Source organism: Bos grunniens, chromosome 10 (assembly GCF_055505025.1).
Source record: "Bos grunniens cultivar Pamir isolate PY7600 chromosome 10, Bosgru_T2T1.0, whole genome shotgun sequence".
Taxonomy (NCBI): Eukaryota; Metazoa; Chordata; class Mammalia; order Artiodactyla; family Bovidae; genus Bos; species Bos grunniens.
Window position 1 is genome coordinate 13418850 of NC_141174.1, and position 21403 is coordinate 13440252.

General features: G+C 43.8%; 1 protein-coding gene across 11 annotated transcripts in view; it reads right to left on the reverse strand.

Moving 5' to 3' along the window:
* NRXN3 (neurexin 3) overlaps nucleotides 1–21403 on the reverse strand; it is a 1787606-nt gene that overhangs the window by 1234496 nt on the left and 531707 nt on the right. For all 11 annotated transcript variants that reach the window (XM_086319413.1, XM_086319414.1, XM_086319426.1 and 8 more), the window contains 2 exons: nucleotides 11266–11704; nucleotides 4184–4567 (listed from right to left, as the gene is read on the reverse strand). In XM_086319413.1, coding sequence (XP_086175539.1) covers nucleotides 4184–4567; nucleotides 11266–11704 — 823 coding nt within the window. The remainder of the gene's footprint in view (nucleotides 1–4183; nucleotides 4568–11265; nucleotides 11705–21403) is intronic.

The window sequence follows — 21403 nt, forward strand, 5'->3', positions numbered from 1 at the left end:
AAATGAACTTTAGTCTTATGGGCTTCCCTAGTGACTCATATGGTAAAGAATCTGCCTGCAATGCAGGAGACCCAGGATGGATCTCCTGGAGACTGTGGGAAGATCCCCTCAAGAAAGGAATGGCTGCCCACTCCAGTATTCCTGTCTGAAGAATTCCATGGACAGAGGAGCCTGGCGGGTTACAGTCCATGGGGTCACAAAGAGTTGGACAGGATGGTGTGACTAACACGTCCATGTACTCATACAGTTCCTGGTTCCCTTGTTCTATTCCCTTCTCTCTGGTTGACAACTTTAACCTTGGAGTTGTATCCAAGACGGGTGTGCTTGCTCACTTTGCTTGGGTTCCTGGCCATTTGGCGTCTTCCCAGAGCCATCCTTAACTCTGCTTTTTCTCTGAATACTGGTTTTCAGCATCTTGCCTATGCTTTCTACATTTTATATAGACAAGTGGCTCTTTCAACCACCATTTCTGTCGTGTGGCCCACAGCACCAAGGGACTGACACTACTATGAAGCCCAAATATAGAAGAGTTGGGGTTAGATGGGACACACTGCCTTACGGATTGTCTTCGTCGTCTCAATTTTGGTACAAATGATTTTCAGGCTTAGTACTGCTTCTAGAAAAAAAAATTAGAGAACTGTAAATTGAATGAACACACTGATGGTGTTATGGTGGGTAGGGCAGCACTCCTTGCCAAAGAGGATGACGGTCTTGCATAAGGAATGTTAACACTCACCCTTAACCACTCTTCAGAAGTGCCTGTAACAGATCTTGAGGGTCAGAGACAGAGAGAGGCCATAGTTTTGTTATTAAGAGGAGATTAAAAAAATCCAAGTAACCTCAGATCCCCCTTCCCCAACCACTCACCCATATAGGTGTGGCCTCTCCCATCTGTCTGCCCTCCTGATCCCCTAAGACATCAGGCCTGATATCTGTCACACATTAGCACACTCCCCATCTTTCACTCTCCCCAAAGACTATACACCCCATGCTCAAAATCAGGGGCTATGTCAGTTTCTTTTTCCCCTTCATTCCCAGCCTCTAACACAGTGCCTGGAACGAATTCGGGTTTCAACAGATGTCTGCCACATGTATGAAAAAATGAACAAAAGAGACTCAAAAGCATCCCTGCTGATGAATCAGTTTCAATAAAGAAAAACAATGTCACAGGGAAACTATTTTCTTTGCCAGCAAAGTAGAGTCCCATCATTTTTACACTCCACTGACTCATTCTGAACACGGTGTCGGGAACAATACAGGACCAGAAAACAATTAGCCGGGGAACAAAACAATCAGTGGACCCGTCTGGGGTTTGAGCGACGTATAGATCAAATGTCTTTAATTTGCTAGCGCCTTCTCATTTGGCCACAATGGATGATTTTTGGCTGCACTGTACCAGGAATAATTATCCCTCATATATCCCCAATCAGCTGCCATTTAATGACTAGTCGAAAGTGACAACATAAAAGGTGCAATGACTTTCACTGTATTTGGCAAACCTTGGACCAACCTCCACTGATTTGCCCATGGAAAGGTGATCCCGGGGACACCTTGCACAGCTGTCTTCAGTAATCACAAGGCCCTTTAGTTGGAAAGAGAGGTCTGATGGGACATCTTACACTTAAGGTAGATGTCTTACACTACCTTCCTTGATGGTGGACCATCCACAATATCCTGACTTCTATCCAAATGGTCTCATGTATTACAGTGGTCAAATCACCTTTCTGTCTCCCCAAACCAGCAACTGAGATCGTCTACCCAAAAAGAGAGATTTGGAAAGCATTCAGGAGCTCGACAGACTGGCCAGCCAAATGAGGCCCACTTCTGTTCCAGATGGCCACCTCCTCATCTCAGCTCATGTTCTGCAGTCGCTGCTCTGAAAATTCACTGAATCTGAATTTAACTTCCATGAGCCCCAAGAAAGCTCCTTTTCCTTTATTCCAATATCCTGTGTCCTCTTTTTTGGTCCAGCGGTAGTGAAGGTTTGCAGTTCTCTTGAAACGCACTTTAGCTAGCTATATGGTTGACCTCAAAAAATGAGTCCTTGAAAACCCTTGCCTGATTACCCAAGCCTGTTCCAGGATCCCTTCTCATCACCAGACTTCTGAAACTTGAACAAGTCTGGCCACTGGTACACTTAATAGATGAGGCCCTGTTTGTCTCTAATCAGGAAAGTCTTCTTTGAATTTCCATGTTCTCCTAGTAGTCCAGCCCATGCTGCTGTTCTGCATCATCTATACAAGAAGCAAACATCTATGCTTCCTGTATAGATGTCTCAACTCCTCAGCTAAGTAAATGATATTATGTCTACTCTGGACACAGTATTCTCGAAGCTCTAGAGAGCTACGCTGTCGGCAAAAATTTGTTAACTGTCTAAAGTATCCTTTCATATAAAATCATGGTAGACAATTCATAGACAGTCAACTGAATTGTGTGTCCTTGGCATGTAAAACAACTAACCAAGCTGCAATCTGGACATGGCTTATAGACTGGCATCTCTGTACCTTGATGTTATCTCTTTGCTTACTTTTATCTCTGCCTTTTACCCAAACTGTAAATTCAGTGCAAATGTAAGAAGTTAAAGTGGTAGACGGTCTCTTCTAAAGGATCAGCCCCCACTCTTTGTTCCCCAACATTTCAGCCACCTCTCACACCCTTCCCCCCACCGGCACTCCCCACTCCATTTAGTTATGGACTTTGTTTGGTTCCTCAACTGTGCCATGGTCTCTTACCTCTTGGCACACAACGTCCTTCCAATCTAAGACACACGGTTTTCTCCCACCTTGTTGCCAAGCTAGCTACTACTCATATTTCAAGTCTCAACCTACACATTTCTTTCTTGCGGGAGCTTTCTATGAATCTCTATAGTATGTTCGATCTCCTGGAAAAGGAATCCCAAGCTTTTCTGTACTTTCCCATTAATGATGTCGATGACAATCATTACAACCATAACAATCACTGACATTGACTATACACTTTCCATAGTGCAGGAATCTATTGACTCATTTAACCATGATTAATAGTAGGTAGGCGTCTTCCCTTGTGGCTCAGCTGGTAAAGAATGCGCCTGCAATGCTGGAGACCTGGGTTTGATCCCTGGGTTGGGAAGATCCCCTGGAGAAGGGAAGGGGCAACCCACTCCAGTATTCTGGCCTGAAGAATTCACGGACTGTATAGTTTATGGGGTCACAAGGAGTCAGACATGACTGAGCAACTTTTACTTCACTTCACTTAGCAGGTAAAGAAAGTGAAAGTGAAAGTCACTCAGTCGTGTCCTACTCTTTGAGACTCCATGGACTATACAGTCCATGGAATTCTCCAGGCCAGAATACTGGAGGAGGTATCCTTTCCCTTCTCTAGGAGATCTTCCCAACCCTGGGGTCAAACCCAGGTCTCCCACATTGCAGGTGGATTCTTTACCAGTTGAGCCACAAGGAAAGCCCAAGAATACTGGAGTGGGTAGCCTATCCATTCTTCAGTGGATCTTCCCGACCCAGGAATCGAACTGGGGGTCTCTGGCATTGCAGGTGGATTCTTTAGCAACTGAGCTATGAGGGAAGGAACCTGGTTATCTCCATTTTAAAGAAGAGGAAATCAAGTCTCAAAGATATAATCTTGAATTCATATCACTCTACAAAGGCCACATTTCTCATCCAGTCTTGCCCCAGAATTCAAGTTCTTAACCAACACACCATTGCCTCATAAAACTCAACATGTAAGTGATTATTTAACAGCTAACTATTCCACTAGGCAGCAAGTCACAAAGAACAGGGCTGGGGCTATTTTATTCTACAGTGTATTTCTAAAGCTTAATCTGAGAGCTAGCTCAGAGAAAGCACCCAAAAAGCAGGAACAAATGAAACAGCCTGTTGGTGAGCCCACCCAGAATCCCCAAAGAAAAAGTACTGGCCTTCTCAAAGAGACGATGTCAAACACTCCATCAAAAAAGCATCATGACCTAGCTCCAATTTATGCTAGTTTCCCTCTCTACGATCCAATCCTAGCTAAATCGAAACAAACATCCAGACCTAGAAAGGGTGTCATCTGGAAAGCAGTGAACCCAAAAAAATTCTCCCCCAGAAGCACGCAAGCACAGGGAGGGCCAAAGGAAGTGTCCGCGATAGCAAAGGGAGCCCAGGCACGTCTCCCCCACTCTCACCCAGCGCATCACCACACCACTCACCCCGCTCGCAGGTCCGTCCCCAGTAGCCAGTGCCCGTGCAGTCGCAGATGAAGCGGTTCCAGCCGTCCTTGCACACGGCGTTGTTCTTGCAGGGGTAGCTGTCACACTGCTTGGCGCTCATCCGCGAGCAGGAGGACTTGACGCCCGCAGCGTTCTGCATCTCCGCCAGCTGCCGGATGTTCTTGCTGCGCCCGTCGATGAACAGGTCGCGGATGCAGCCCACGTAGCCGTAGTTGAGCATGGCGGTCCAGAGCTCGGTGGGGAGGATGAGGCCAGCGCGGTTCTCCGGCAGCCCGCCCAGGTACATGTCCCCCTCCAGGTCGAGGATCTCGCTCTCCCCGCTGGCGGTGAACGGCGTGCGCCTGCTGTTCACTGATATGGTACCTGGGATGGGAGGATGGAGACAAAGAATGAGCTCATGGCCCTCCTGGCATCCCAGGTGAGCCTCCCAGTTGATGAACTGAATGAAAGGAACCTAGTGGGTGAGGTGGGAGACCAGCGTGGCCCGGCCAGGAGAGAACCTTGTGAGCGGGGAATGAAAGGCCACAAAATGGTAAAAAAGGACAACGCAGGCCATTTGGTTCTGGTCCCTGCAGCTAAGACAGCCAAGCCCAGAGCAAGACCCAGGAAAATCCCAGTGGCCAGTGCTGAAAATACTTTTTTTTTCTACCTAAAAGTCTTGGCTGAAAGGTTGCATGCCATATAGGCTGATAGCAGCACCATCCCTTCCCGTGTTTAAATCCTAGCTCTGCCACCTACCAGCTAGACAACCCTGAAGATGTGACTTCACTTTTCTGGTCCTCAATTTCCTCATCTGTAAAATGGGAAAGGAACTGTCCCACCTCACAGGTTGGCATGATGGCTGCGTGCATGCATACTAAGTCGCTTCAGTCGCATCCAACTTTGCAACCCTTTGGACTGCAGGCAGATGAGCTGATATATGTAAGGCGCTTTTTACTCTGTACCTAGGACAGAGTCTATAAGTCCCGCCTGAGTCTTCACCTCTGGCTCACCATTGCCAGAAGGGTGGAACCTGCTCTTCTGTCTCACTCTCCTCTCTCTCCATGAGCTGATATCCTCTGTACTTGTCTTAGGTACCCGTCCAGCCAGTATGTATTTTCAACACTCATTGCTTTTGATAAATTTTAACTGGAACATGTTTCTTCATTTGTTCACTTAACAACTATGTATTGGAACCTGTTCTATCTCTAGTATAGTTCTAGGCACAGACACGAATTTGACAGCCATGCCCCTGCTCTCATGAAGCTGATGTTCCAGAGCAGAGGAAGAGAAAATAAATAAATCACTAAATAAATAAAAGAGACGGACAAGTGGCAAGTGGGAGGAAGGCAGTTAAATGGGTGCAGCAGCCCCAGCAGACGGGTTCTACTTTCAAGTGGACGGTTGGTAAAGGCTTCTCTAAGCAGGTGACAGGTAAGCTGAAACCAGAATGCTGAGAAGGATCCAGGCATGTCAAGTCCAGGGGGAAGAGGAATGTATCTGGCACCGGGAATGGCACTTACAAAGGGCCTTGGGTAGGCAGGAGTGTGGCTAGAGTCAAAGTTGCCAGAGGAAGTCAACAAGAGGTGAGATCAGAGCTGGACTGGGCACACGAGATCACAGATGGAACCCCGAGCCTGACCTGGGAACTTGGGAACCAGGTTTCCAGTCTTAAATGGCTTTCTAACCCTGCACCAGTCCCTGAACCCAGTTACAGATCAATTTCCTAACTGAAAAATCAAACTGATATCTGAACGTCATGCCAAAACTTTCAAAAATTTAGTCTTCTCGAAGTCCTTTATTAGTACCAGGATAACAGGGCCATCCATCAGCCAGCTTTCCCTCATCTGAGTCTCAGTTCCCTCGGCTATGACAGAGGACAGCATGCAGGGCCTTGGAGATCAGATGAGATCAAGAAAGTGAAGCACACTCAAAATCACAAAGCACACCCAGCGGTGGAAGGCAGGAAGAGCAGAGGGGCCACTGGGGCGCTCAGTTAGGCCCGCTCCCCCAGCTCTCCCCTGCAAATTTTCTCCTGGAAAAACCAGCTTTGCCTTTTCACTTTTAAATCTTTTTTAAAAAAACCCTACATAACAGTAAAACTGTCCCGGCCACCATTTTTAGTACTTTCTGTGCTTTTCTGGACTCAAGCTTCAGAATAATCTTGTGGCTGACGTTCGTATTTCCCCTATTTTACAAATGAGGAAAGGGACTCAAGCCTCAACATCCTCTCTCTTGCACAGTCTGCTTTCTTTACCCACCACATTCCACTGAAATAATCTGATCACCAACTAACAGCAAGGAGCTTCTATTGCCAAGTGAAGAACAGCACCCGGAACCGATTTAAACAGTGGAGCCTTAAGCAATCCGTCCTGAGCAAAATCCTCCTCTAAGTGTGTGACCACAAATGTTTTGAGAGTCAGTCCTCCAGTTGGGGAGTGAAAATAAAAGGTTCCCAAAGATCACCTCTCAGTCATATTCTTCAGGATGAGCAGCAGGCACCACAATTAGATACTCTTAACTTTTTATAAGGATTCCCAGAAGGCTCAGTGGTAAAGAATCTGCCAGCCAATGCAGGAGACACAAGAGATGCGGGTTCGATCCCTGGGTCAGAAATATCCTCTGGAGTAGGAAATGGCAACCCACTTCAGTATTCTTGCCTAAAGAATCCCATGGACAGAAGACCCTGGCAGGCCAAAGTCCACAGGGTCACAGAAAAGTCAGAGAAGACTTAAGGGATGAAACAACAACAACGAAATGTTTTTATAACTATTTGTTTTAATATAGATCTGTTCAAACTACTGCATAATTGCACTCATCTCACATGCTAGCAAAGTAATGCTCAAAATTCTCCAAGCCAGTCTTCTTCAAGTGAACCAAGAACTTCCAGATGTTCAAGCTGGATTTAGAAAAAGCAGAGGAACCAGAGATCAAATTGCCAACATCCGTTGGATCATCAAAAAGCAAGAGAGCTCCAGAAAAACATCTATTTCTGCTTTATTGACTATGCCAAAGCTTTTGATGGTGTGGATCACAACAAACTGTGGGAAATTCTGAAAGAGATGGGAATACCAGACCACCTGACCTGCCTCTTGAGAGATCTGCATGCAATTCAAAAAGCAACAGATAGAACTGGACAGGGAACAATAGACTGGTTCCAAATAGGAAAAGGAGTACGTCAAGGCTGTATATTCTCACCCTGCTTATTTAACTTATATGCAGAGTACATCATGAGAAACGCTGGGCTGGAGGAAGCACAAGCTGGAATCAAGATTGCTGGGAGAAATATCAACAACCTCAGATATGCAGATGACACCATCCTTATGGCAGAAAGTGAATAAGAACTAAAGAGCCTCTTGGTGAAAATGAAAGAGGAGAGTGAAAAAGTTGGCTTAAAGCTCAACACTCAGGAAACTAAGATCATGGCATCTGGTCCCATCACTTCATGACAAATAGATGGGGAAACAATGGAAACAGTGAGAAAATTTATTTTGGGGGGCTCCAAAATCACTGCAGATGGTGACTGCAGCCATGAAACTAAAAGACCCTTGCTCCTTGGAATGAAAATTATAACCAACCTAGACAGCATATTAAAAAGCAGAGACAGTACTTTGCCAACAAAGTTTTGTCCAGTCAAAGCTACAGTTTTTCCAGCAGTCATATATGGATATGAGAATTGGACCATAAAGAAAGTTGAGCACCGAAGAATTAATGCTTTTGAACTGTGGTGTTGGAGAAGACTCTTAGTCCCTTGGACTGCAAGGAGATCAAACCAGTCAATCCTAAAGGAAATCAACCTGAAATATTCATTGGAAATACTGATGTTAAAGCTTCAATATGCTGACCACCTGATGCAAAGAACTGACTCATTGGAAAAGACCTTGATGCTGGGAAAGATTGAAGGCAGGAGGAGAAGGGGATGGCAGAGGATGAGATGGTTGGATGGCATCACTGACTCAATGGACATGAGTTTGAGTAAGCTCCAGGAATTGGTGATGGACAGGGAAGCCTGACATGCTGCAATCCATGGGGTTGCAAAGAGTTGAACATGACTGAGCAACTAAACTGAACTGATAAGAACAACATACTGGAAAATACTCTCAGGAAGAAATGAAGTTCTTCATTTCTTAAAAAAGCCGTCTCTGAAATTTCTTCAAATCTAAACTTGTTTAAAGAACAATAGACCCAAGTGTAAATATTCAGAAAGTGCTCCCCAGGAAATGCATTAAGAGCCTTTTTTTTCCTTTTCAATTGTAGTATTTCCCATCTCTACAGCATGTAAAGGACAGGAGTGTCTCTGATACTGTATTTCTTCCAAGGTACGTTGTTTAAAAAATGAGTTTCTATCAGGTTTAAATATTTTTAAATAATCTATTGAGAAGAACATATTGTAAAACAAAAAAAATCTAAAAAGCAATATGGCAATTTGTGTTCTTACTGAAATAATTTGATTATAAAAAATTACTTATGAGAGCTAAATTACACTGTATAAATGTCACTTTTAAAACTTGTAAGTTTGACATAACATCTAAGACCCATTTTTGTGTCTCTAAGACTAATTATTTTGTGTCCCTTTTGAATTTTTAAACTTCTAATTAACAGTGATTATGAAAGCATTTCTGAATAAAAATATACATTTAAAAACATATTAAAATGTTGTTATGCTGCTTATATATAAAAATTATTTTTTTGTTGTTTAGTTGCTAAGTCATGTCCGACTCCTTGCAACCCCATGGACAGCAGCATGCCAGGCTTCCCTGTCCTTCACTATATCCCAGAGTTTGCTCAAGCTCGTGTCCGTTGAGTTGGTGATTCCATGCAACCATCTCATCCTCTATCACCACCTTGCTTACTCAGTAAATTTTTATAGGGTTTAATCAAATTTAAGTGTGTATTGTATTCAGTAGCTAAGTCATGTCCACTCTTTGCCACCCCATGGACTACAGCACACCAGGCTTCCTGTTCTTCACTATCTCCTGGAGTTTGCTCAAATTCATGTCCATTGAGTCGGTGATGCCATCCAACCATCTCATCTTCTGTTGCCACCTTGTTTACTCAGTAAATTTTTATAGGTCTTGATCAGATTTATCAGTATGTCAAAGTATTAACCAATGCCATAGCATCCAAGTATAAAATTAAAGTGTTTTGTAATCAAAACTTGTTTGTCAAAAATGGGTCTGATGGTTCTAACCAGACAAAATAACAACCTACTTGAAAAAGCAATTAGTGTTGAGAATAAACAGAAACAGATACGGGGCAATTTTACATGTTCTAGCCTGCCTGTGACTCAGATAGGTGACATTTAAGCTGTGCCAAGGTCTAGGTTAGTCAATCATGAAAGCCATCAACCATGACCAGTCCAAAGACCCAATGTGCATGGTCTTAAAAACTCTGTGGGAGAGGGAGAGGGTGGGATGATTTGGGAGAATGGCATTGAAACATGTATACTATCACATATGAAACGAACCACCAGTCCAAGTTCGAAGCATGATACTGAATGCTTAGGGCTGGTGCACTGGGATGACCCAGAGGGATGGTACGGGGAGGGAGGAGGGAGGGGGGTTCAGGATGGGGAACACATGTACACCTGTAGTGGATTCCTGTTGATGTATGGCAAAACCAATTCAATATTGTAAAGTAATTAGCCTCCAATTAAAATAAATAAATTTATATAAAAAAAAAAAACTAGCAGGAGTGTTTCCTTTATAATTCTCAGATAGCTTTCTCGCTCCACCCCGGCCGACATATTTACGGATAAACTTTGAAAGATTTGGCCTCAGAAGAAATTAAGTTTGTGTGCTTTCTGCTTAAAAAGAACAAAATGCTTATTCTTGCCCAACAAGCACGTTTCATTTGAAGTCTCTTGGTTCTGATCAAATTTCAGGCAATCAATAAGGCAGCCTGCTGGGCAATAAACCATCCAGATCTGCAATCTGCCACCCGTCTGCCCTTTGCACAGAACCTAAGCGGCTCCTCCTAAAGGCAACACTGCTCGTCTCCGCCATCCCTCCAGCTCTGGGAGGATGCGGAAGAGCCATCCGCGCATGCCCAGCCATCCCTGGCTACAGCGGGGAACCTACTGCTTTCTATTGTTGGCCAAATGTACCCAGAAAAGAAATGTCCAAAAGGAAGGCATTTTTGTGTTCATCAGGAGAGTAAAACCTTCAAAATATGGCAAACAGGGCTGAGACATTTCTTGAGTATGATACTACCTAAATGGAGAATCCGGAAATAAATGTGAAATTCAAATGCTCTAATTATTACTCAGGGTGAAATGTCCTTTCTGATGGCACAGGATGTGACCTTCAACGCCACATGTCCACAGAAAGCAGGCAGACTGTTCAGGCATTGCAAAGCCTCAGCTTCTCTATTTGTGTTTCCCCACTCCCATCCTTTGTTACTATTCCAGGGTGGCTATGTACTGCCTGGGGCTAGCTTGTTTGATCCATGGCTGCAGAAACAAAGCCATTTGAAGCAAATGCAGAAGGTTATGAAGAGGAAGGGAGAGTTAGTGAGGTCTGAGCAAACAGTGAAATATATAGGCTTTCACACCAAAGGAAGGCTTTACATTGAACGTGACTTCAGGAAAAATCAATTTGTCTTTTCCTTTCTTGTCATAATTTCCCCTGCAATATGACTCCTGACAATTATTGAAGGGTGCATCGTTGCATAAACCCTTGCACAGTGCGGCTTATTCTCCAAGAGTAATCACATAGTGTAGCATCTGTGATGTCACAATTGGTTTCTATGGTGATAAGAAAAAGGAGACTAAGAAGAGAAGGGAAAAAAAACACATCACACCAGTGACATGACAGTCACTTTGGTAGCAGTGCGAATGCTCCTTGTAAAACCATCCTCAGTCCCAGGGTCTCAGAGCTATCACTGAAGCCATTGTGCAGTGAGTGACAAGGGAGATGAGGAGAGGGATGTCAGCCTTTGATAAGACAGGTGTCTTGTTCGGTAACATCATCTTACAACAAGCATTAAGGAGAATAGCAGAAGAATCAGCAAGTGCAAACATTAAAAAAAAAAAAAAAACCTATAAGGAAAGGGAAGTTTGCATATACCCTGCCTCTTCCTACCTGATCTGCCGTCTCGCTGAATATCCACGTGGTACCATTCCCCATCATTGGCTTTCTTCTGCGTGGCTTTCACTTTAATGGTGCCTGAGCCCATGTCAAGCAGCAGGTACAGGTTGCCATCGAGGAGTTCCACAGCAAAGAAGTCCACCTTGGTGTTCTTCTGGCTCCGGGCATCCTTTCTCTCTTGGGGCTTGCCGTGAGTGAAGAGGATCAGGCCGTTGGGCTCAGTGGTGCGAAAGTCAAAGGAGATAGAGCCCATGCGTTTGGTATTCCACTTGGGCAAGCTGATGTAAGCCTCTGGGGTCTCAAAGTTGATGGGGTCCAGTGTGGCCACATTCTCACACTTGAATACTACCTCACCATAGATCTTCATCTTGGTGTCCCCAATCCTGGCCAAGCGAGACAGCTCCAGACGGATGTCATTATTCTTATAAACAACCTGTCAAAAGTCAAACAAGTGCCATATGAATCAATCTTGCAAGCTGCAACCATCCATCGCTCACTGGGAACTCAGGAAAAAGGCCCGAGAAGAAGCTTCAGGACACAAGAGTCTGAAATAATATGAGAAACATGAGCCACAGCACTTGAAAAGCAGCTGCACAAACCTCTGAGGTGCACACAAGCCCTGAAGAAGCCCCTGTGTCTCCACTGTGTTCCTTTGGTCTGTTTCCTTCTGGCTGATTTTTTGCAGCATCAGAAAGTTACACAATGCAAGCAGAAATCAAGAGACTGAGTTGCGCAGACACAAATATTTCCAGAGATATTTACTGAAGTGTCCTCAGTAAAAGGCCAGGAACAACCTAAATGCCCATCAGTGACAGACTGGCACACCCTTATACCGGAATATGAGGCAGCCCTCAAAAACAAAGTAGCGCTCCCAGTTTTGACGTGGATTTTCTGAGTAATATTGTTAAGTGAATCAGCAAGGAACAGAACCATGTGCATTATGCTATCATTATGCAAAGTGGGTGTGTGTGTTAGGAAGTGTGCATTTTATGTATATACGTTTGCAAATGCATTAAACATTTTTGGAAGGAAACACATAAGAGACTATAAAATGGTCACTAGGGAGAGGATTTGTAGAATTAATATTCAGGAGTGGAGAGAGACTTACTTTTCACTATATCTTGCTGTACGGTTGGTTGTTTTTTTTAAGATGACTGAGTGTTAAGCATTGGGAGGGAAGACCTATATTTTTCTCCACATTGCATGTATCCTCTATACACATAAAGTAAGAGAATGAAACACCCTAAAACATTTTTAAAAAAATTATGACTTTCTAAACCTCATATAACCTATGTAAGAGTAGGGATTAATCTTGTTCCAAAACTAGAATTTTAAAGAGGTTTTGTTGCTGTTAAAACTGAATTTTGGGGTACTCTTTCTACCCCCTTCTGATGCCTATGTCAGAAGCTTTCTCTATCTCCTTTATACTTTAATAAAACTTTATTACACACACACACACACAAAAAAAACTGAATTTTGATGCAGCGCCCTCAGATAGGTCTTGGTCCTTTGATCTCTAGGCAATGTCACATCCATACCGAAACAATAAACAGGGGGAAACAGAGGGCAAAGGGGCTAGCATCTGAGTACTGATTATGTAGACCGCTTTGCTATGTCCTTCATATTGTCTTATTCAAATTCTAAATCAGGACCTCGATTTAGGTTCCAATCCCACATCCACTACTTCCAAGCTGTGTGAACTTCAAAGTTATTTAACGTCCTCCGGTTTGCTTCCTCCTTTGACAATGGGAATATAGGAACAGACTCTTTCTTAAGGATGGACTGAGTTACTATATGGGAAGCACTTAGAATGTTCACAGAGTATGGGGACAAACATCTCAGCTCTTTTGAGGGTGACTGTTAACTCACTTGGTCCTTTCTGCAGCCCTGAGAAAGTTGTCTTATCTCCATTTTCAGTAAAATAACAAGACTTAAGTGCTAAACTCTTACACCTCATCTCAGTGATAAAAAGTTAATTGAGTGAGTCATTCCAGTATATATCATTTAATCCCAAACATCTACCTGTAGAATTGCTTCTCTTCTCTCTCCCAACATGAGGAGAAAATCAAGCAAAGATGTATGCCTTTTCATATTGATTAACAACAAAGAATTGAAAAGGCCTACCATATAGCCTTCGTCATGGGTGAAATCATAGTCACACTGAGAACAGTCACAATACTGATATTTACTGAGCACCTCCTACCAGGCACTGTACTCAGGATCTGAAGTCTAGCACCCCATCAGATCCTGACAACACCCACTTGACGTGTCTACCATCGTTCTCCCATTTTACAGATGCAGAAACAGACATGGACAGTAGTTAAGGAGCCAGCCCACGGTCACACAGCCAGTTAAGTGCCCGAATAGGACTTGAACCCAGGGAGTTAGCTCCAGAGTCCATGTGGTTCGACACCTACGGACATTCAGCACAGGGTTATACTTCCAGCACCCATGAGCTCATCTTCAATAACACACTGGAAATCATGTATGTTCAACTTCCCAGTTCAAAAGCTAAATTTCTTAATTCTAGTGGACTGACCATGTGCAAAAGGAAAAAAAGAAAAAACAAAACTGCAAGATTCTTAGGCAATCACTCAAGTGAGTGAGAAAAGAAATGAAAAATGTTTAATGGCTAGCAGCTTTTCCTTTCTAATCCCCATGCAACAACCTGTGAGAGCTCTCTGTCATAACCTAACTGCAGCTTTCTTTGCATTTGAGCTAAACACCTATGACCAGAGCTCTTGTAAAGGTTAATTATTAACGTAGAACAATAGGGGATCCCACAGGGACAGACTGAGGCTCGGCTCCATTGAACAATAAATGGAAAAAGAACTCAAATATCTCTACAGGAGGCAGATGGATAAAAAGAAAAGGGCCTTTTAAAAGAATGCAGCATCCTATGAAGAGGAACTCTTCTGTGAGAAGGGTACAGAACCACGACTGGGACAGACAGTGAATAACTAGAATGCAGATTTCTGGAGACACAGACAAGAGAATCCCAGCTGGGAACTGGCAAGACAAAGACTTCTCTCAAAAGCTCTTTGAAAATGAGCTCTCTAGCTACTCCATGGCCCTGAAATTACTTGTCTATTTACTTGCAATTTCCACACCTTTCCCACTGACAGCTGAGTAACCTCTCTGAGTCCCATTGTATTTATTTCCAAAGGCAGGAGACTCAATAGCTGTTCCAGAACTGTTCCTCTTTCCCTCCAGCCCCAGAGCAATTATCAAGATTAAATGGGATATTATACCTGGTAGAATGTAGAGAATCCTAAATAGTACGTAAGCCTAGGAACACAATAGTACACCATGTTTTCCAGCAGTACTGGGGTACTATTGAAAACTGGCAGGGGCCTGAACTGATGTTCTTCTGAGGATCTCCTACCAATAAGAAAGGGACAGGAGAGCACCTTGTAGCCCAGTGATATTCAATTAAGAAGCTCCATGGTTGGCATCTTCACCTCCCTACCCAAACCCCTGCCAACCTGCCCACTGCAAGACCATGGCATGGCCATGCAAAAGTGTAGCAGCACCTTGGGGAGGGCATGATGGCAAGAAACCCCAGTGGACTCCCTTACAAGGCAAAGTAGTATCTAGTATAGTTGCTGTTGTTCAGTCACTAAGTAGTGTCTGACTCTCTGTGACCCCATGGACTGCAGCACACCAGACTTCCCTGTCCTCCACTATCGCCGGATGTTTGCTCAGGTTCTACTGAATCAGTGACACTATCCAACCATCTCATCCTCTGCCGCCCCGTTCTTCCCCTGCCTTCAACGTTTCCCAGCACCAGGGTCTTTTCCAATGAGTTGGCTCTTCGCATCAGGTGGCCAAAGTATTAGAGCTTGAGCTTTAGCATCACTCCTTCCAATGAATAATCAGGACTGATTTCCTTTAGCATTGACTGATTTCATCTCCTTGCTGTCCAAGGGACTCTAAAGAGTCTTCTCCAGCCAATTCGAAAGCATTAATTTGGTATAGTATTTTCTGTAAATTCATACTTTCATCTAAATGGAAAGCCCTGATGACCAAACTAGGAAAAGATGTGGCAGTGAGCACCTTGGTTGACAACTAGCCTCAAGGAGCAATGAGAGACAAAGCGGAAACAGCTCCTAATGGGAGATGTCACACAGCCTGGGGTGACAGAGGCAGAGTGCCAAAGAGTGACAACTCCAACCTCGGGCTTATAAAAGCTGCTGTTTGGACTTGCAGCTTGTCCAGCTGTCAAGTCCTAAGGATCGCTCAAACCAGCCCCTCGCCTACTCCAGCAGTGCCAGACTCTGTCCACCACCATTTCTCCTCCGGATTTCTGCAACGGCCTTCTAACAGAACCCCCTGATCCTTCCCCTCATGTTCTCCATAGTTCCACAGTGAATTTTCCAAAACCATTAAATCTGATCAGGCATTCCCTTGCTTAATAACCCTCAACATAGACAAGGATGATCTGTCCGTGTCTCTCTCCCCACTTGTTTCCCTTTCTTTCCCCCATCCTTTCATTCTCTAATCCAGACGACTTAAAGCTCTTTGATTCTTTTAATGATCCTCTTCTCTCCCCTGTGTCTGTCTGTCTGTCTGTCTCTCTGTCTGTGTGTTAGTCTCTCAGTAGCATCTGACTCTTTGCAACCCCATGGACTGTAGCCCTCCAGGCTCCTCTGTTCCTGGGATTCTCCAGGCAAGAATACTGGAGTGGGTTGCCATTCTCTTCTCCAGGGGATCTTCAGAATCCAGGGATCCAACCCAGATCTCCTGCATTGCAGGTGGATTCTTAACCATCTGAGCCATTTGTTCCCTGTTAAACACTTTTCTTGCTCTGATCTACATCCAGTACACACTCCTTGTCCTTCTGGTCTCAGTTTAGATGCTACTTTCTTGAGGAATCCTTTCTGACAAAATGGCCCCCATAATTCTGACAATTTTGTGGATGTTTTCCTTCTGCACACTATCTTTTATTCTTTGACCATGTGTAAGTATGTTTGTACAAATTTGAATCCTTTTAAAAGTGTTTTGATTATGAATTATCAAATAAGATGTGCTTAGGACTTTTATCCTTATGTATCAGAGGGTAGACAGAATGAGAACCATAATCACAGAAAACTAACCAAACTGATTACACATGGACCACAGCCTTGTCTAACTCAATGAAACTATGAGCCATGCCATGTGGGGCCACCCAAGATGGATGGGTCATGGTGGAGAGTTCTGACAAAACATGGTTCCCTGGAGAAGGGATTAGCAAACCACTTCAGTAATCTTGCCTTTAAAACCCCATGAACAATATGAAAAGGCAAAAAGATAGGATACTGAAAGAAGAACTCCCCCGGTCGGTAGGTGCCGAATATGCTACAGGAGATCAATGGAGAAATAACTCCAGAAAGAATGGAGAGACAGAGCCAAAGCAAAAACAATGCCCAGTTGTGGGTGTGACTGATGATGGAAGTAAAGTCTGATGCTGTAAAGAACAGTATTACGTAGGAACCTGGAATGTTAGGTCTATGAATCAAGGTAAATGAGAAGTAGTCAAATAGGAGATGGCAAGAGTGAACATTGACATTTCAGAAATTAGTGAATTAAAACAGACTGGAATGGGTGAATTTAATTCAGGTGACAATTATATCTACTACTGTGGGCAATAATCCTATAGAAAATATGGAGTAGCCATCATAGCAAACAAAAGAGTCAAAAATGCAGTATTTGGGGGCAATCTCAAAAATGACAGAATGATCTCTGTTCGTTTCCAAGGCAAACCATTCAACATCATAGTTATCCAAGTCTGTGCCCCAACCACTAATATCAAAGAAGCTGAAGTTGAACGGTTTTATGATGACCTACCAGACCCTCTAGAACTAACGTCAAAAAGATGTCTTTTTAATCATACAGGACTGGAATGCAACAGAAAGAAGTCTAAAGGTACTTGGGGTAATAGGCAAGTTTAGCCTTTGAGTACAAAATAAAGCAGGACAAAGACTAACAGAGTTTTGCCAAGAGAATACACTGGTCATAGTAAACAATTCCTTCCAACAACACAAGAGACAACTCTACATATGGACATCACCAGATGGTCAACACCAAAATTAGATTGATTATGTTCTTTGCAGCCAAAGATGGAGAAGCTCTATACATTCGGCAAAACCAAGACTGGGAGCTGACTGTGGTTCACATCATGAACTCCTTATTGCCAAATTCAGACTTGACTTGAGGAAAGTAGGGAAAACCACTAGACCATTCAGGTATGACCTAAATCAAATTCCTTACGATTATATAGTAGAAGTGACAAACAGATTCAAGGGATTAGATCTGATAGACAGAGAGCCTGAAGAACTATGGATGGAGGTTCATGATATTGTACAAGAGGCAGTGATCAAAACCATCCCCAAGAAAAAAAAAATGCAAAAGGCAAAATGGCTGTCTGAGGAGGCCTGACAAATAGCTGTGAAAAGAAGAGAAGTGAAAAGCAAAGGAGAAAAGGAAAGATACACCCATTTGAATGCAGAGTTCCAAAGAATAGCAGGGAGAGATAAGAAAGACTTCCTCCGTGATCAATGCAAAGAAATAGAGGAAAACAATAGGATAAGAAAGACTAGAGATCTCTTCAAGAAAATTAGAGATGCCAAGGGAACATTTCATGCAAAGATGGGCTCGATAAAGGACAGAAATGGTATGAACCTAACAGAAGCAGAAGATATTGAGAAGAGGTGGCAAGAACACAAAGAAGAACTGTACAAAAAAGATCTTCATGACCCACATAACCACACGGTGTGATCACTCACCTAGAACCATTCTAGAATGCAAAATCAAGTGGGCCTTAGGAAGCATCACTATGAACAAAGCTAGTGGAGGTGATGGAATTCCAGTTGAACTATTTCAAATCCTAAAAGATGATGCTGTGAAAGTGCTGCACTCAATATGCCAGCAAATTTGGAAAGCTCAGCAGTGGCCACAGGACTGGAAAAGGTCAGTTTTCATTCCAATCCCAAAGAAAAGGCAATGCCAAAGAATGCTCAAACTACTACACAACTGCACTCATCTCACAGGCTAGTGAAGTAATGCTCAACATTCTTCAAGTGAGGCTTCAACAGTATGTGAACTAAGAATTTCCAGATGGTCAAGCTGGATGTATAAGAGGCAGAGGAACCGGAGATCAAATTGCCAACATCCATTGGATCATAGAAAAAGCAAGAGAATTCTAGAAAAACAGAAAAACATCTATTTCTGCTTCATTGACTATTCCAAAGCCTTTGTGTGGATTACAACAATATGTGGAAAATTCTTAAAGAGAAGGAAATACCATACCACCTCACCTGCCTCCTGAGAAACCTGCATGCAGGTCAAGAAGCAACAGTTAGAACCAGACATGGAACAACAGGCTGGTTCCAAATTGGGAAAGAAGTATGTCAAGGCTATATACTGTCACCCTGCTTATTTAACTTATATGTAGTGTATATCATGCAAAATTCTGGGCTGGATGAAACACAAGCTGGAATCAAGATTGCCGGGGAAAATGTCAGTAACCTCAGATATGCAGACGACACTATCCTTATGGCATAAAGTGAAGAGGAACTAAAGAGCCTCTTGATGAAAGTGAAAGAGGAGAGTGAAGAAGCTGGCTTAAAACTCAATATTCAAAAAAGTAAGATCATGGCATCCGGTCCCATCACTCCATGGCAAATAGATGGGGAAACAAAGGAAACAGTGAGAGACTTTATATTCTTCGGCTCCAAAATCACTGCAGATGCTGACTGCAGCCATGAAATTAAGACACCCAATCCTTGGAAGAAAAGTTATGACCAACCTAGACAGCATATTAAAAAGCAGAGACATTACTTTGCCAACAAAGGTCCATCTAGTCAAAGCTATGGTTTTTCCAGTAGTCATGTATGGATGTGAGAGTTGGTCCATAAAGCTGAGCGCTGAAGAACTGATGCTTTTGAACTGAGGTGTTGGAGAAGACTCTTGAGGATCCCTTGGACTGCAAGGAGATCCAACCATTAAACCTAAGGGAAATCAGTACTGAATATTTATTGGAAGAACTGATGCTGAAGCTGAAGCTCCAATACTTTGGCCATCTGATGAGAAGAACTGATTCACTGGAAAAGATCTTGATGTTAGTAAAGACTGAGGGCAGTAGGAGAAGGCAACAACAGAAGATGAGATGGTTGGATGGCATCACTGACTCAATGGATATGAGTCTGAGCAGGTTCCATGAGTTGCTGATGGACAGGGAAGCCTGGCATGCTGCAGTCCATGCGATCACAAAGAGTTGGACCCAACTGAGTGACCGAACTAAACTCAACTGAACTGGACTTGCAGCGCATGCTTAGAAGGTCAGATAGTAAAACAGTTGTATACAGAATCTCAGGGCTAAGACACTGTCTCAGAACACCACCTCTTGTCTTAATCTTAATGTCCCTAATCTTTGATACAGAGGCACACAGGAACAATACCAGGAGTAAGGCAAGCTATGAGCAGGAGCAATACAGTAAAAACAGTCACCACCTACCAAGAGCCTATTATGTGCCAGACACTTTAAAAATGCTAATGTGCACCTCCCACATTAAGGAAGTGAAACAGGTAACATTAGCCTCACTTTGCAGAAATGAGGTTCAGAGAGGATAGGCACTTGTCTAAGATCACACAGTCCCTTAAGGGCATAACCAGGACTTGAACCCAGATCTCTCTGACTGTACTGGGGCAAGGTCATGTTCCAGGGCTGGCCATTCCTAAGCTCTCTAGTAGTGCAGGCTTACCCATAAAGTAGAAACTCCTTAAATCAGGCACAAAAAAACACACCCAGCTCCATCCAGACTTATTAAGCCCTTCCTACCTGGGCTGCCCTCTCTAATGGATCCCTACCCTTCCCTTCCCCACTTTGAGGCACTTGGAGGCTTCAGTGTGAACTCTGGTGTCAGAGCTTCTGCATACTTGCTCATCACGTAGGTTTCCCAGCCTACAGTGCCTTCCTCTCCTCTCCAACCTCTAAATGATGATTCATCCCTCCCAGGATCTACCCCCAAACCCACTCCAGGCCCTCCTGGACTACTCTGGTTCTTGCTGATACCCACCATTTGCTTGGAAGCCTTTCATTGCCTACCTATGACGGAGCTGTCTGCCTGCCTGCCCAGACCATTGGCCTTGATTGGGAAAGAAACCGCTGTTCTTTTAATATTCGTTTATTTTTGGCTGTGCCAGGTCTTCATCACAACATGTGGGCTTTCTCTAGTTGTGGCGAGTGGGGGCTACTCTCTAGTTGCGGGATGCGTGTGTCTCATTGTGGTGGCTTCTCTTGCTGTGGAGCACAGGCTGGGTACACAGGCTTCAGTAGCTGTGGTGCGCGGGCTTAGCTGTTCCACAGCATGTAGGATCTTCCTGAACCAGGGATCGAACCCATGTCCCCTGCACTGGCACACAGATTCAAAACCACTGGACCACCTGGGAAGCCCCAGGAGAGGTTATTCTAATCTATATGCTGTGCTTTTTAAACTCTTCCTTGATGCTCAAGGAATATGGCAAGCCCAGGAGTGTGAATCTAAGGGGTAGCAGTTCATGGGAGTATTTAGAAGGTCAGATAGTAAAATGGTTTTGGACAGAAGCACAGAGTTAAAATACTCTCTGAGAACAACCGACTCATTTGAAAAGACCCTGATGCTGGGAAAGATTGAGGGCAGGAGGAGAAGGGGACAACAGAGGATGAGATGGTTGGATGGCATCACCGACTCAATGGACATGGGTTTGGGTAGACTTCGGCAGTTGGTGATGGACAGGGAGGCCTGGTGTGCTGCGGTTCATGCAGTCGCAAAGAGTCGGACACAACTGAGTGACTGAAATGAACTGAACTGAGAACACCACCTCTTGTATGTCTCCCCAATCTTTGATACAGAGGAACACAGGAACAATACCAGGAGTAAGACAAGCTATGATAGCAAGAACAATACAATAAAGAGAGTCACCACCTATCAAGAACGCATGGGAGTATTTTCCTCTCTCTTCCATCTTATCCCAGGACACTCTGGACGCTGTTTTCAGCTTTCTGGGAATATACATCCACATATTCTGTGATAAATGCCACATCCCTGGACTCTCCAGCAAGGGACCCAGAAGGAATCTGGGAGTGTGGGTTTGTTCCCCGCAGTTCCAAGAT